The following is a 14705-nucleotide window of genomic DNA, read 5'->3' as shown; positions in this document are numbered from 1 at the left end:
TCTGACTTTCTGAAGTAAAACACTACTTTGAAGTAATGTAAATGAAAGGACAAATTCTTTGTTTGAAAAATGAAAAAAAATCCAGTGCTTAATATTGAAATGGAAAAAAAAAATTGCTTTGGGCTTAGCAAAATGTTTTGCTTGCTATAAGCTTAAAAAATGATTTGTTGAACTATCTCAGGGGTGAATGTGTTTCAGCTTGAGCCAAACCAAATTTTTCTTTTTCATTTCCCCTTCTGCCTCCAAGCTGAAACATTTATTATTCTCTCCTTCTATTGGCCCTTACAAATGATGGTAGATATGCAAGAAAAGGTGGCACAGAGTCATGTTGACTGTCTCCTAGTGTAAAAAATACTACTTAAAAGAAAAAAAAGAAAGGAGATTAAAGCAACACATGAGCTGAATGTGATGCCAGGAAAGCACATGCATGTAATGGTGGGTTTAGAGAGAACTGCACTGATGTTGGCTACCTCCTCCTGACAGTTGGCAGCTTGTGCAAGCAGAAAGACCCTGAATGTGACAAGGAAACTTCTGAATGCACTGACTTTGATGGAGTTGCACTCTGCCAGTGCAAAAGTGGGTACTTCAAATACAACAAGATGGACCACTCCTGCAGAGGTATGGCTCTCTACAGCGTGTTTTGCCTGAATTTTGCTTAAACTTTTTGTTCCAGTAGAAATGAGTGTGTTTGTGCCACTATGAAGGCAAGAAGCTCAATATTGTGAGCAAATATTAGCAGCTCAAGTTTCTTTTATTTAGTTAGGGGACTTTTCAGCAGACACTGAAGATACAGTCTCTCTCTAGGAATAATATTATCTCTTTCTAGAGCATGCTGTGAATCACAGTGATTGAGAAGAGGGAGAAAGGGGCCTGACTGCTTTGGGCTTCAGTTCAGTGGCACAGAGCAGAGATGACGTGTGCCTCTGGTTGTTTTGATTTTGTCTGAACTCTCAGCGAACTTTGTAGAAGTGCTTTGAACTCAAAAGCCTATATTAAGACATCATCAATATTTTTAAAATAAGTACCTGAAAGTTATTGATTTATTTTTCAGGTGGGTTCCTAATAGAAATTTTAAGCTTAAGTACTATATTATTATTTAGCTGCTCTTCAGATAATGAAATCTAGTTTTGCTGTATTTTAAACAAGGTCTTTGTCTATGTGCTGATGGTCAGAATGACTTCTGTAGGATCAGGGTGTCCATCCCTAGTTCCAGCAGTTATTGCAGGTCTTCTTAAGAAATGCAATTTTCTGATGACATATCAATAAGAATTGCAGTAGTGATTATATATTGCTTCTGGCAGTTTCTGCTGGGTTGCTGTTGAAATAGAAGGAGATGCTTTATTGATTCCAAATCTGATCAGAGAGTGAGAAAAATGTGCCTGGAAATAACTCATGGACTGCAGGCTCTGGTATGGACATCACGGAGATAGGTTCCAGGCCATGGTGACCTTCCTTTGCCCTATGGCTCTAGCCAAAATCTTTCTCTTTCGTGTTTTAATTCCCTCCCTTCATCTTGTATGTTGGGAGAAGGATTTCTATTAGGAAACACTGACCATCTCCATTGAACCCTGAGAGGCAGAGAAGGGCTTACTCAGTGAGTGGGGAGCTGAGCTGAAATCTGGGAGGCTTTGCTCAATTCTAGCTCCATCATTTACAGTGGGAACCCAAGGGCAAATTACTCCATTTTTCCTGTCCGTGTCTCTTGTGAAGGAGTGTTGTGAAGATAAATATCTGAAAGGCTGTGAGGCACTCAGATGCGATGGTTGCAGAGGGGTAAGAGATCTAACGTCTTATAACATGTGGTTAGTTCCTACTTACAGGTATTTTTTGTTGTGCAAAATATGAAAATATCTCTACCTACGTATAGCGAGGCCTCAGTTCCACCTTCAGCTCAGCGCTGTCAGTAAGAAACATCTTATTGAGTAGCTTGAGAGTGTCTGAGGGACAGGGTTGATGCGGAATTTAGGCTGCAGCAGAGTGAGGGTAGCACCGACTGCATCATGCCATGCTCTGGCAAGTTGCCAGATTTACAGCATCACTTTGTTCCTATCTGGGTAAACCAGGTGGTTTGGGATTTTTAAAGGCTTTTTCAAAAGCCAAGCTATGGCACTCATTTGGTATTTAGGTCTATTTTCTGATAAACATAGCATACAATATGCAGGCTTCTTTGAAAATCTCTGCCCTCTTAGTGACTAAACAGGAACTGAGGTCTCCTGAGCATCCGACCCTCATTGTGGGTCATGAAAATGTGGCACAGTAACTCCAATTATAGTATTTGCAAAGAGGGAAATGGCTATTGTGCTGCCCTGTCCGGTCTCCCCCGTGGGAAGGCGAGTGTGGCTGGGAGAGGCGCTGGGACATGGAGGATCAGCCACCTTGACCTTCGGGGATTGTTCTGCTCGGCCTTGCAGTGGCTGTCCCCTGGGGCATGCTTGAAAAACCACCTCCTGGACCAAGGAAAAGTTGTGCCTCTGAGCTACATGTTGGTCGTGGTACCTCTTTGTGTGCAGTTCGTCTGCCTCTTGGTCGTTGATGATTTTCAGCCTTCCTGGTATCTTCAGGGCTGTTTTAGAAACAGAGCAACAAACCCAGTGTGCCATCTTTTCAACAGCATGCTATTTTTAATAGCATGAGTGTTACTGAAGTGAAACAAGGAGCAGCAAAGCAGGTTTCCAAAGAGACACCCAAGTCTCTTTCAGGAAGGCAAAGGCGATGGAATCCAGAAAAAAAAGCACAACCTAATAGCTTTGCTTGGCCCCTGACACTTAAACCTTTCCTCCATTCCCTGCTCATGTTTAAAACTTGCTGAGCGAGCGTGACAGTCTGAGCTCTCCTGGGAGCATGTTCAAAGGAGCAGGAAAGATGCCAGAGGAGAAAGCAAAGTGTCAGGAAAAGGCAGGGTTGAGGAGAGGAAGAGATATAAGCAATAAGCATTTAAGTAAGACAGAGATATGCATGTTCAGGATCTTGCTTTTCCTCTTTACTGCCCCTATAGCCTCCTGGCCTGGAGCTGTGTGCCCATGGGGTCCCAGGGATGTGCTTGCCCAAGGCACAACTCCAGCTTTGAGGCCGCTTGAGTTGTATGTGTCCCACACATGTTACTGAGCAGGAGAGATTAGGTTGGGCTCCATCATCTACCTGCAGGCTCCTCCAGGTCTCTCCAATGTGCAAGCAACAGGCTGGGGCTGGGGAACATGCAACTGCTGCGCTCATTGGGGAAGGCAACTCCACTGAGCTGTTGAGGTGATTCTTCCCTCCACTTTACTGTAGATCTCATTATTGCCTGATCTTGTGGCTTGCTTTGGTAAAACATTTGATCCATAATGGTTTTGGTTTTCTTTTATTAGCAAGTGAAAGGAGCAACACTTCCTGTCTCATTTTCTAATACCTCCATATTATGAATGAACTAGGCAAAGACCCTTTGGGATTTACTACCTTTGTCCTAGTTGTCTGTTGGCTGAGGCTCTTAACTCTTCCTTGATTTCAAAGAAACTATCTTAAAGAGAGAAAAATAAATCCAGTGCAAAAAGTATCATGATGAGATGCAGCAGGGGGCTATACAAAGAGCCTTAGCCTCCCCATCCCCAGCTCTGGGGGAATATATGGAGTGCAAGAGTTAGTGGAAGAGTAGTGGGGATATATAGGGCAGAGAAAGGAGTGCAAGACCAGCTGCCATTGACATCAATCCCTCATCGTTGTTGATGCCAGTTGCCATACAAAGCCTGGGCCTAGAGCAGTAATATTCTTGATGTGAATTCATCACTCATCTGAGTCCACACACCATGAGTGACACAAGACACTTAGATGGTGTGTAGGCAAACAGTATTTCAGCATGACTGCAAGCAATGACCACGAGCAGAGCGCCAGCCACACTGGGTTGTGTCGCCTGGAAAGTAGAGACTGGGGCAAAGCTGTGAAGGAGGCCTGGTGGGTAAAGAAGAGGTCCCCAGTTCTGGCTTGTAAGGCTAATATGGTCTCTGGGTGCATTTAGGGGGCACAGACAGGCAGAAGAGGGGAAGTTCTGTTATCCCTGGGCTTGCGACATCTATTTCTGGGAATCGGTGATCAAAAGGGTCCAAGAAAACCTGGGAGCGTTCAGAGAAAAGCTGCAATAACTAGGGAGAGTCAGAGATCTCTGTGTACTTGGCTGTATTAAAGTAGTGATTCGACGGTGAGGAGGAGAAATGTGATCATGTAACCTTTTCCAATCTAGCAAGTAAACATCCAAAAGCTGGAATTTGACACTGGTATAATTCAGACCAGAAAGAAGGTGAATGTTTTTCATGACTGGGGAAATTAACTTCATGAGCATCTGACCCAGGGTTATGGTTGATTGTCTGTAACTGAAAATATTAGAATCAATCTTGGATGGTTCTCCAAAATGTAGCTCCAGTTCAACTATTTGATTTGAAACTGGAATTAAATTTAGGGAAGTTCTGTGACCTGTATTATGAGGGGAGTTCACAGTTGCATTGCTCCCTGCTGGCATCAATATCACTTGTTATTGGTGCTGGAAGAACCATAAACTTCTGAATCCAGCCAGTACACTAGTGCTCTCTCTTGGTTTACTATGATACAACAGCCCATCCTAATGGACAGTGTTGTACATTTGTCCTTCTTTTATTCCTTCCTCCCTCCCTGTCTGTGTCAAGTGTTTCTGAAAATACAGCTGCTGGCTGTGACAGAGGCAAAAAGGCATTTGGTGTGTATTTGAGAGCAGCAGCGGAGGAGGTGAGGGCTTTGCCGCTTAGTTGAGACCTCTGCTGGAAGCCCCCTTTTCTCCCTGCAGATTTCCTCACACTTGCTGGGGTGGCTGAGCTTTTGGCTTTGGGTTTTCCATACAGTTAGAGAGCAGGGCAGAGGGAAGGTAGTGTTGGGAGGTGCCACCTCACCAGTTTTAAGCTTATAGTGTTGGGGGGGGAGTCCATGAGCATTTTTGTTTTCAGTTAACAATCTGGGCTTTCCCAGATGCTTGGGTGATGTCTTGCAGACCCCAAGGGCTGCTGCATGTCCTAGCCCTGGCTTGTCCCTCTACCCAAAACGACTCTGTCTGTGTCATTCCTACCCAGGTCTTTGAGTGACCACTGCCTCTGTGAAAGGCAGCAGATCTGCAGGAGCCCTTATAAATGTATGTCCAATGTTATAATCACATCTAGTGTTCATCAGAAGGGTAGCATAATTTTCTTGCATAATTCAGGTGATGAGATAGCTGTCTGTAAGCACAGAAATGATTTTATTTCAAAATGATGGTTTTAGGTTTTTTGCTAATATTTTGTACATAGCAGTTTTCTGGCTTATTTAGGCCTAGTACATTTTATTTCCATTCTATAGTAAAATATTACGTTTCAAAATTTAATTTAGCTGCAAATTTGAACAACAGGAAAAAAGGTGGCATGAGGCAAAACATACCGCTTCAGGTTATCCTAACTGTGTCTGTGTAACATTTTGTTGCAATACTAACATTTAAATTTAATTAAATAACGCACATCAGTTCTAAAATAACAGTGTTCAAACTAGGTTTCAAAACAAAAACTGGAGGAACTTGCAGATATTTTACACTGCTCTTTTGTGGGAAACAGTACAAGTGTGCATGGATTTCCATTTGGGCAAGAAGGGGTTGCGCTGGGCATTAGGTTACCTGCCACCTACCCTGAGCCAGGCTCTGGGCTAGCTCTGCCAGGAAGTCCTGAAATGGTCCTGTCAAAGCCAGCGGGAGGTGAATTTAAGTGCACGGTGTTTCGCCTAAACCAGAGCAAATATTGCATCACGTCAGAGTGCATGGCGTTCCTTCTGCGCCAGCAGCGCAGACCGGCATGTCAGTCTCAGGGTTGACCGGGGTGAGGCTGCCGCGGGAAGAGGCGATGGGAAATGCCTTCCGTGCACCACTACGTGGTGCTCATGGCCCTTCTCTTTTCTGTGTTTTTAGCCTGTGAAGATGGATATAAGCTGGAAAATGAGACCTGTGTGAGGTATGGTGACTGTTCCCTCCTCCTAGTCCACGTCCTTTTGAATATTGTTTTGGTGACCTGTTGTCACAACTAAGCCACTGAAACTCCATGTTGTGTTCTGTTACCAGCTGCCCATTTGGCTTAGGTGGATTCAACTGTGGAAACCGTAAGTACCAAATTTTGTTTCTTTTAATTTCTACAGTGTCAGAAATGGGAGATTTGAAGCAAGTAATTGCAGATGACTGTGTCTAAAATGCAATAGGTACAGAATACTCTTGTCAGGTTTTTTTGTTTCTTCATTTTCTGCTGAGAATTATTTTGTTGACCTTCTTTGTCAAAGTTGTCAGTGTTATCTTCTAAAGGAAGATGTCCTTTTCTCTGGATACTCTGTCACGATATCATGTATGGAGGGCACTCTTAGTATCATAGAATAGTTTGGGTTGGAAGGGACCTTCAAAGGTCATCTGGTCCAACCCCCCTCTTGAAACAAGGTATTCAGAGGTTAACCCATGAAATATCATTTAAATTATTCTGATTTATTAGTAAAGGTAATCTGTCCTCTGGGGAAACATGACCTTGTTTTCCCTTTAGCAGGAGATCCCAACTCCATCCATTTCACTCAGAAATTTAAGGCAATATTGCTTGCAGAGGGAGGAAAGATGGGATATAAATAGTTAGTCCCTTTGCATGAGGACTGTGGACATGTTTACAGTAGAATTTACAGCTACATTGCTGTTTCTAAGTGAGTCTCTGTCTTTCTTGTCTGCAGCATATCAGCTTATCACTGTGGTGATTGCAGCTGCAGGAGGTGGACTTCTGCTTATCATGGGCATAGCACTTATCGTCACCTGCTGCCGGTAGGTACCACCAGAAGCCCCAGCTCCTCCATGGCATCTTCTCAGTGGGTCACGCCACACTTAATGCTCTACACATGAACCCTGATGGACCAAAACACAGGATAGCTAAGCAGGTGGATTAATCAGATACTGAAGTATTGCACTGTGCTTTCATTTGGGACATATATTTCTGTTTTCCACCAACCAGGCCAAAAAAAATTGAACTCTGTGTCTCTTAAGCATGTGCCTGACAGTCACATTGTCTAAGGATGGAGATTCAAAAGAGTCCTTCCCCCTCAGAGCTGTAAGGCAGCAATAAGTCTCCAAAAATGCAAGCTAAGTAGAAAAGAGAAGTTTAGTCAACAGTAGCGATTACTGGCCATTGCTGAAGTGGTATTTGAGTGTATTTAAGGCTATTTTCATTTTCCTTTATGGACAAGTCCTGCATATGCTCTTACTCTGTGTGTCTCCTTCTCAAATACACACATGCATGTACACATGCAGCTCCCATACCAGCAGGTAGATTCGGACTGGAAGCAAGATTCAGACTAGAAGCCTGTCAAGGAAGCTCCGCTTCATGATTTATATATCATGAAAAGGGCTTCCTTGCAGTAACACCCTCTCCCTCTCATTTCAGCCCCCAAATCTAGGATTTCAAAGCTCTCTGATTAAAGTTATCAACTGGGTTTATCAGTAACACAGATGTGGCAGTAAATTGGTTGGCGCAGTGGTATATGCTTGTTCCCTCATGTTTTGAGCCGGGGTGACCAGCAGAAGGGTGTGATGGCCAGATCTCTGCAGGGATGGATTGATCTTCTCATGAGTCTTGGCCTTTGGCAGGTTATGTGACTTCCTGGAGGGTACTCTAATTTGAACTGGAAATGTCGCCAAAGTCCACTCATACATGGTAATCATGTTAGGGGCATTTGATGTCATTCAGGCCAGCCCCATTTAGGTTTTCCTTCTAAGGAATTGACATAGTGACATAGTGCCTAGAAGTGCTATACTTGAGCACTTGGAGACTTGAAGACCATGGGAGCGTCCATATGTTTTTCTTTCCTCCTGGATTTCCATTACTTTTTTATTGACTCAGGTGGACACACATATTTATAATAGACAGCAGGCATAAGTGGGATCAGGAGAGGTTCAGACTGAATGCAGGGGAAAACTTTTTCACCAAGAGGACAGTGAAGCAGTGGAACAACTTGCTCAGAGAGGATATGCCATCCCTATCCTTGGAAATTTCAAATCCCACCTGATAATGCCCTCAGTAGCACAATCTGACCTCGTATCTAATTTTGCCTTGGAACAGAGGATTGGACTACAGCCCTTCTGAAGTGATCTTTGTTCCCAGTCAAGGTTCATTACAGAAGTAAATCTTCTGAGATCATGTCAGAAAAGCATGCAAGATAGCAGGATAAGTTGTATGTTTTCATTTTCCTTCATTCTTTTATAAACAGGAAGAATAAAAATGACATAAGTAAACTCATTTTCAAGAGTGGGGATTTCCAGATGTCACCATATGCTGAATATCCGAAGAATCCCCGGGCACAGGAGTGGGGCAGAGAGACCATCGAGATGCAGGAGAATGGGAGCACCAAGAACCTGTTGCAGATGACAGATGTATATTATTCGGTATCAAACCATAGCTTAACTATTAACCCTTTGTCCCTGACACAGCAAAGGCACATTCTTGATGAGATGTCATTAGGAAGAGTGCTAGGGAAATGTCTAGGAGCATTTTGGTAGATGCCCCAAAAACCCAGTCCTAAAGAAGGACAGTTAAAGGTTTTGGGCAGACTGCTAGGTATCCTTGTGGGTAGTTTTTTCACATCTGCCCTCACTGATGATGCTGAAAAGTTGAGACCTCTGCCTGGGGGACTTCATCCCAATATGGGCAGATGCTGGTCACTGAGGACCCCTCTTTTCTTCCACTTTTCCTTTCTCCAGTGTACAGGCAATTTCCTGGAGCAGAAAGGGTGTTTAAGGAGCATCCTTTCAAGCTCTGAAGTGGCAGGAAAGAAGTAGTGGAGGAGTAATAGGCTGTGTAGGGCACAGAAAATCACAAGCACAAGACCTGCTGTCATAGTTGGTACCATCTGCTAATGTCTGTATTCAGAGCTGTGATACTTTTATATCATCTGTCACTAATCTGCAGCAACATGCTGGAAGTACTTAAGGTGTGTGTGGGTTACTCATGTGAGTGAAGGTTGCAGAATTTCACATAAGTCACACATTCTGGACTTCTGCTTTCCAGAGCAGAAAGCAGCAAGCAATACTTTTTTTTCTGGCTTGTATTTTAAGTTTTCCAGTAAGCAAGTTTACTGGATTTCACAGCCTAAATGGAAATATTTCTCCTTCTTGCTTCCAGTAAGAATGGGAGATTTGGAAATAAAAATGCATTCCTTAAACATTTTTAAAGACTTTTATTTTGCTGGCAACTAGAAAGGGGAGCTTTTCAGAAAGTGGTAGGTCATCAGGGTTTTGTATAGATCTTCTCGGTACCAGATCAAACCAGTTGCCTTGATGTTATTTACCAGGTGAAAGGATTGTACAGTCTTGGTCTTAGACATCAAAGCTCCTCAACCAAATGTCCCCAGGACATTTACTTAAGTAAGAGAAGGGAAGAGAAAGGGAGATCAGATCACTTTGTGTTTGACATATAATCCAAGCCCCTGTGTTGGGATAGTAGGTACCTATGGTTAATTGGGAGAGAAGTGCTCCCAGGTAATACTCAAAGCAGATGACTAACTTTGATTTTCTAGAAGTGTTTCCTTCAAGGGTGGCTCTGGGACAATATCCTTTTGATGAGTCATTTCCATACCTGATCTCATCAGCACAATCCTTGGATTAAAAATTAACTGTGCACTTAGACTGGATTTGATGGAGGCAGGTAAACTTCAAATCTGCTAATTGGCAAGGTGTTGAATCTAGATTGCATCAGAAAAGCTCCTTCAGGCAATGCATAGCTCCCACATAAAAAATCATTCTAGGTTATAGAGGTCATTAGTGATCATGTTATTGCTTCTAGCTACTCAAATAACTGCTGGGAAACTTGGTAAGGCTGTGTCTGAAGGAGGATTTGAGTGTGCAAGTAAGACCCTTCTTATTTCATTTTTTTGCTAATCCAGCCAACTGGACTGAGAAATCCTGAACTGGAAAGAAATGGACTTTATCCTCCCTACACTGGTTTGCCTGGATCTCGACATTCATGCATCTACCCTGGACAATACAATCCATCCTTCATTAGTGATGAAACCAGAAGAAGAGACTATTTTTAGCAGGGAGTGGAAAGGGAGTGGAAGATTGACACAGTTCTGTGGCCCTTGATCCCCAGGTACAATCTGTCTCCTGGGCAGTTCAGCCCATATCAGTCTTACTCTTCCCATTTAACAGGAAGGACTTTGAACTTCATGCCGAGCATTGCTGCCCTGAGGAATCGTTGCACTCCCTAAGCAGCAGAAGGAAGGACAAGGAGGAAGAGGGAATGGCTCAAGGTGCACATCACTGAAAGACCCAGGTGGAAGTTAATACATGTACTCCAGATTTGTTCTGTGCTGCTGCTTTGCTCACTTTACGCTACATGGCAAGCATGGATCAGTATAGGCAGATGAACTATGCCTAGCACTCTTCACTGAATACCACTAAAGAGCGTTTTGTTTACAGATCTTGTTTTCTGTTGACTGTGCTTGTCTTAGCCAACCTTTAGGCAAAGATTCACTTTGCAAAGTGCAACTGCTTTTGGTAGGGCAAGTTTGTCCACTCCCTTTTACATTGCTGCATTGCTTTCTGCTTCATATACAACAGGGAAGCTGGCTTGTCCTCTGGCCCTAACCTTCTTGCTGGTAGAAATTCTTTAAAATGCTGGGTCCTTGGTGAAGTCTGATGCCTGTTAATGTAAACTGAATTCATGAGCTGGTTGATTCCAAGGAGTATGGGAAAGTTAGTCATACTACTACAATTTTAACTGAAAAAAGACAAAGTTGATCCTATGCACTGCTTTGAAAACTTTCCATATATCAGAAAGAGTACGAGTATGATGTTTTGCCAACCAGCATAGCTCAGAAGTGATGCCACTATACATCATCATAGTGCTTCTGTATAGGAACTTATGGGACTCTGTTTCTCTGCAGGGATTTAGAAACAGCAATATAATGTTAAATAATTGCTCACAGGGCTGTGAATTCAGCATCCTCCTTAGAATCTGGGAAGGAGCAATAACGCTATAGCCCTAGTTTGGCAGTGGAACCTGAATTCTGGGTTCTACAGGCAGGACATAGTTTTCAAGACTCCCCAGCCCACCTTGACTTCTGTAGGAGTTGTGGAGGCTTTCAGTACTGTGGAAAATAAGGCTCGCTGCAATCAGTTGTATTCAAGGGAGAGAAAAATAGTATGTTTTCAATCCTAGTGGAACAAATATCACTTATGTTGAAGTGTTTTGCTTGCTTTCATCACAGTTTTGAATGATTCATACCAGGCAGATTTCCTCACCTAGGCATGTTAATTCATATTAATCGTCTTGGCAAAAGCTGAAGAATGTAAGTTATTATATTTCTCACCAAAGATAAAATTCAACAGTAATGGGCTGTATTCCGAGCTAGGTGTTGAAAAAGAGATCTTACTTATCACAGAATCATATAATTTGGGTTGGAAGGGACCTTGAAGATCATCTCTCGAGAGTGTCCTGCAGCTGAACACAGTGCTGCAGGTGAGGTCTCCTGAGAGCAGAGGGGGAGAATCACCTCCCTTGACTTGCTTTTGATGAAGCCCAGGTTGTGGTTGGCTTTCTGGGCTGCAAGTGCATGTTGCTGGGTCATGTTGAGCTTCTTGTTGAACAACACCCCCAAGTCCTTCCCTGAATTCATTCTCTGCTGAGGCTGTATTTTTTCGTGGGGTTGCAGGAAGTATAAGGAAGTATATGCACCGCTTACCTTTAATGCAGTGTTAACCTGACATCCAAACCCATCCAGATACAGATCCTTCCCCTTAATGTGACTGTGCTTGTATGAGGATAACAAATAGCACAATTCCTTAGCCACTAACCCACCATCTCTCTAGTGCGTACATAAGTTAGTTTCACTGAAGAGCAAATAGCCACTGATATTCTCTTCTCCCCACTATGCTTGAAAAACAGTGCCTACAAGTTCATAATGTAGCTCAACTCACTGAAGCACTAAGGATCATGGGATGCATCCTCCAAACTGCCTAACCTCAAGTACGAACAGCAGTTCAGATATGTTGTGTGGTCACTCGCCAGAGGCAAACCTGAGGTGATTAGGAGCCCTCCACCAGGGAGCAGGTACTCGTGTTCTACAGATGGTGTGAGTTTTCAGATCGTTTCCCAGTACTTTGGAGGCTGTTGTGCTCTTTATCAAAAGTGAGCAACAGCTACCCAGTGGAAGGGGAGCTAGCTAGCACTAGGCATCTATTAGCTGTGAAGGCTAAGAAGTTTCTGTTTCCTCAAAACTGCAAGACAGGAGAGACACCACAAATGTGCTTTGAAGACACAGTTTGGTGCACCAGCCATAGCATACAAGCACAGTGTCTTTTTATACCTCACCCCTTATCTACTATGTAGAAACAGTAGTGTGAGCTTGCAAAAAAATTAAAAAATCTTCATGGATGCCTAGGGCAGTATCCTTATCCTTTGCACTTTCATAATCTTTTGGTGACCGCACATGCAGCTTCATGCTTGTCTGATCCATAATCAACCTTGCAGGTGTCAGTACACCTGTTCATCTCAACTTTAGGGAAGAAATGAATGGATGCTCATGGGAACCGCAGCTGCCTAAGGAGCTGTATTTAAGGAAAACTCTAGTTAAGTAGCCAAAATAGTGTAATAGGTAAGGCAGAAGAACTAGCTGTTCCCTTCCATGCTGATCGGTGTTTCCAGCCCATAAATGATGTTCTTCCTTTCGTTAGCAGCTGATATCTTAGCTGCACAGGACCCATTGTATGATGTAAACTCAGGGCTTGACTCTGCTGTGCTATAGGATCCTTCAGAGAGGACATTGGCAGGGTCTTTCTGTGCCAGTGAGTTGCCTGTTTTTGAGAGTTCCCAGGACCTAAAAGACTGCCTTTCCCATGGTATGGAGGACAGTTTTGTCTGTATTACAGAAGCAAAGGGGAAGCTGGGATTCATGTTAAGTCTATGTCCAAGGCATATAGGTGAGCACTGGGCTCTGTCCATCTTTACTAAAGCAGCTGAGCAAAAAGGAAGAGTGTCCCAGCAATGATGGTAGGATTTAACCACATGCCAGCATTTTGTCAGCTACTGAAGAATTTAAACACATGCTTATAGGCAAACACGTTTAACTGCTTGGTTATTTTGAAGACTGCGAAACGTGCCTGTGTGTGCCAAGTACAAAGTAGGAAATACCAACTCACATTGCAGGTCAATCCCTCCATTTAAAGAGTAACATGGACTATATGAACAAAACTCCTGGTCTGTATCTCACAGCAAATTTCAAGGGATTTGAGTGGAAATAAGATAGGGCTGTTCCTTATTGAGATCACACAAAAGTTTGCAAGCAATTACTTTTAATTTCTCAACGATCTTCAAATCCTTCTTAAAGCTGTATCTGGAATGAAAGAGTCTCAATAAACACAGCAGGATTTTCTGACTGAGGACTGCAAAACTTGGCCTTTTCCAAAGCAGAGACCTTTACTGCACTGAAATTTTCTCTCTGTCAAAGCAGGTAAACGTTGGAAAATTTCTTATGAGAATTTATCCATTGCAGGCTGACTTTCTTTTTAGCTTTGGTAAGAGAGGAGTCATGGAGCCACTACATAGTCTATAGGAGGAGGAAAAGGGTCTCTCGCAGCACCTTCTCTGGGCGTTGTAGGAGGCCCCGCTCAGCGGACAGGAAAGGATTTAGGCAAAAGTCAGCACCTGGGTGAGTGCAGGTGCTTTCCCACATGTGAACCAGGAAATCCTTGTGGAGCCAGCAGATGCAGCCCCAGGTGATTCAGATCCCCAGGTTTCTACCAGCCCTGCCACGTCCCACACTGCAGTGTTTCTGGGTAGAAGGGGTGGGGTACACGGCAGTGTGCTTTGCTAGTTTATGGTAATTATTTTACTGCAGTTGTTTACTAACACATTCCAGCAGCAATGGGCTCACCCAACCACAGCAGGTATGTGACCTGTTTCTGTACAGCTTGCCTCTTTTAAAGCTGCCACCAGGATCCTATTTGCCTGCTTCCTCTTTGTCTCCCATAAACTAAACACCTTCTGGCAGTGGAGTGGGGCTTATGGCTCCTGTCAGATGTGAGAAGGGTCTCCATGTGCCCTCAATATTTTTAAGTGCAGATGCCTCTCTGTTCAGTATCTTAGTTCCCATAGGATATCCAAATAAATGCATCTTAGACTATTTAGACTACTTTTAGCTACCCCAAATTTCAAATTTTGAGCACACTGGATGTTTTTGCCAAGGGGAATTTTTATTCCACTATCCAAGAGGACAAGATAGAAGTGGTATGTTTCTTCTAGGGAGGATGCAAGTGGTTCAGCCAGATGTGAGGAAAGGAAGAAAAACTACACCAACACTGCATAGAAATTTTCTATTGCTCCTGTCAGCTGTGGAAAGCTGGGGGAGAAGTCAGCAAGGGCCCATAGGCAGTTGTGTGGGTGTATTTTTGATTAACTTTGGAAAAAATGCTAATTCTGTTGCTTGACAGGAGATGTGGAAGGCACGTGTTTGCTACTATGGTGCTCTGCCAGTTGTGGTAACAAAAGCCCTTCACCCACAGAAATACCTCTGGCAGTAAGCCTAGGAGAGTTAATCCCAGGGAACAGAGCCGCAAAATGCAGATTTGAGGGACTATTCAAAAGGGATGCTCGTACATGCAGCCTTCCTGTGTCAGCCATGCACTGCTGCTCTCTCTGGCCAGCCTTCCCAGATGCACTGGGAAAATGAGAGGC

At 43.5% G+C, this 14705-nt stretch overlaps 1 protein-coding gene across 1 annotated transcript in view; it reads left to right on the top strand.

The window, feature by feature from the left end:
- HEG1 (heart development protein with EGF like domains 1) overlaps window positions 1–10330 on the top strand; it is a 50800-nt gene extending 40470 nt beyond the window's left edge. The window contains exons 17-22 of the mRNA XM_057430176.1: window positions 484–618; window positions 5927–5969; window positions 6077–6114; window positions 6718–6805; window positions 8245–8419; window positions 9916–10330. Of these exons, the coding sequence (XP_057286159.1) occupies window positions 484–618; window positions 5927–5969; window positions 6077–6114; window positions 6718–6805; window positions 8245–8419; window positions 9916–10065 (629 nt within the window). The 3' untranslated portion in view covers window positions 10066–10330. The remainder of the gene's footprint in view (window positions 1–483; window positions 619–5926; window positions 5970–6076; window positions 6115–6717; window positions 6806–8244; window positions 8420–9915) is intronic.
- The last annotated feature ends 4375 nt before the right edge of the window (window positions 10331–14705 follow it).

Source organism: Pezoporus wallicus, unplaced genomic scaffold (genome assembly GCF_028554395.1).
Source record: "Pezoporus wallicus isolate ANWC-B61680 ecotype Strahan unplaced genomic scaffold, APGP_CSIRO_Pwel_v1 contig_5261, whole genome shotgun sequence".
Taxonomy (NCBI): Eukaryota; Metazoa; Chordata; class Aves; order Psittaciformes; family Psittacidae; genus Pezoporus; species Pezoporus wallicus.
The sequence above is the reverse complement of the archived record's forward strand: the minus strand, read 5'-3'. Positions and strand labels throughout refer to the sequence as shown.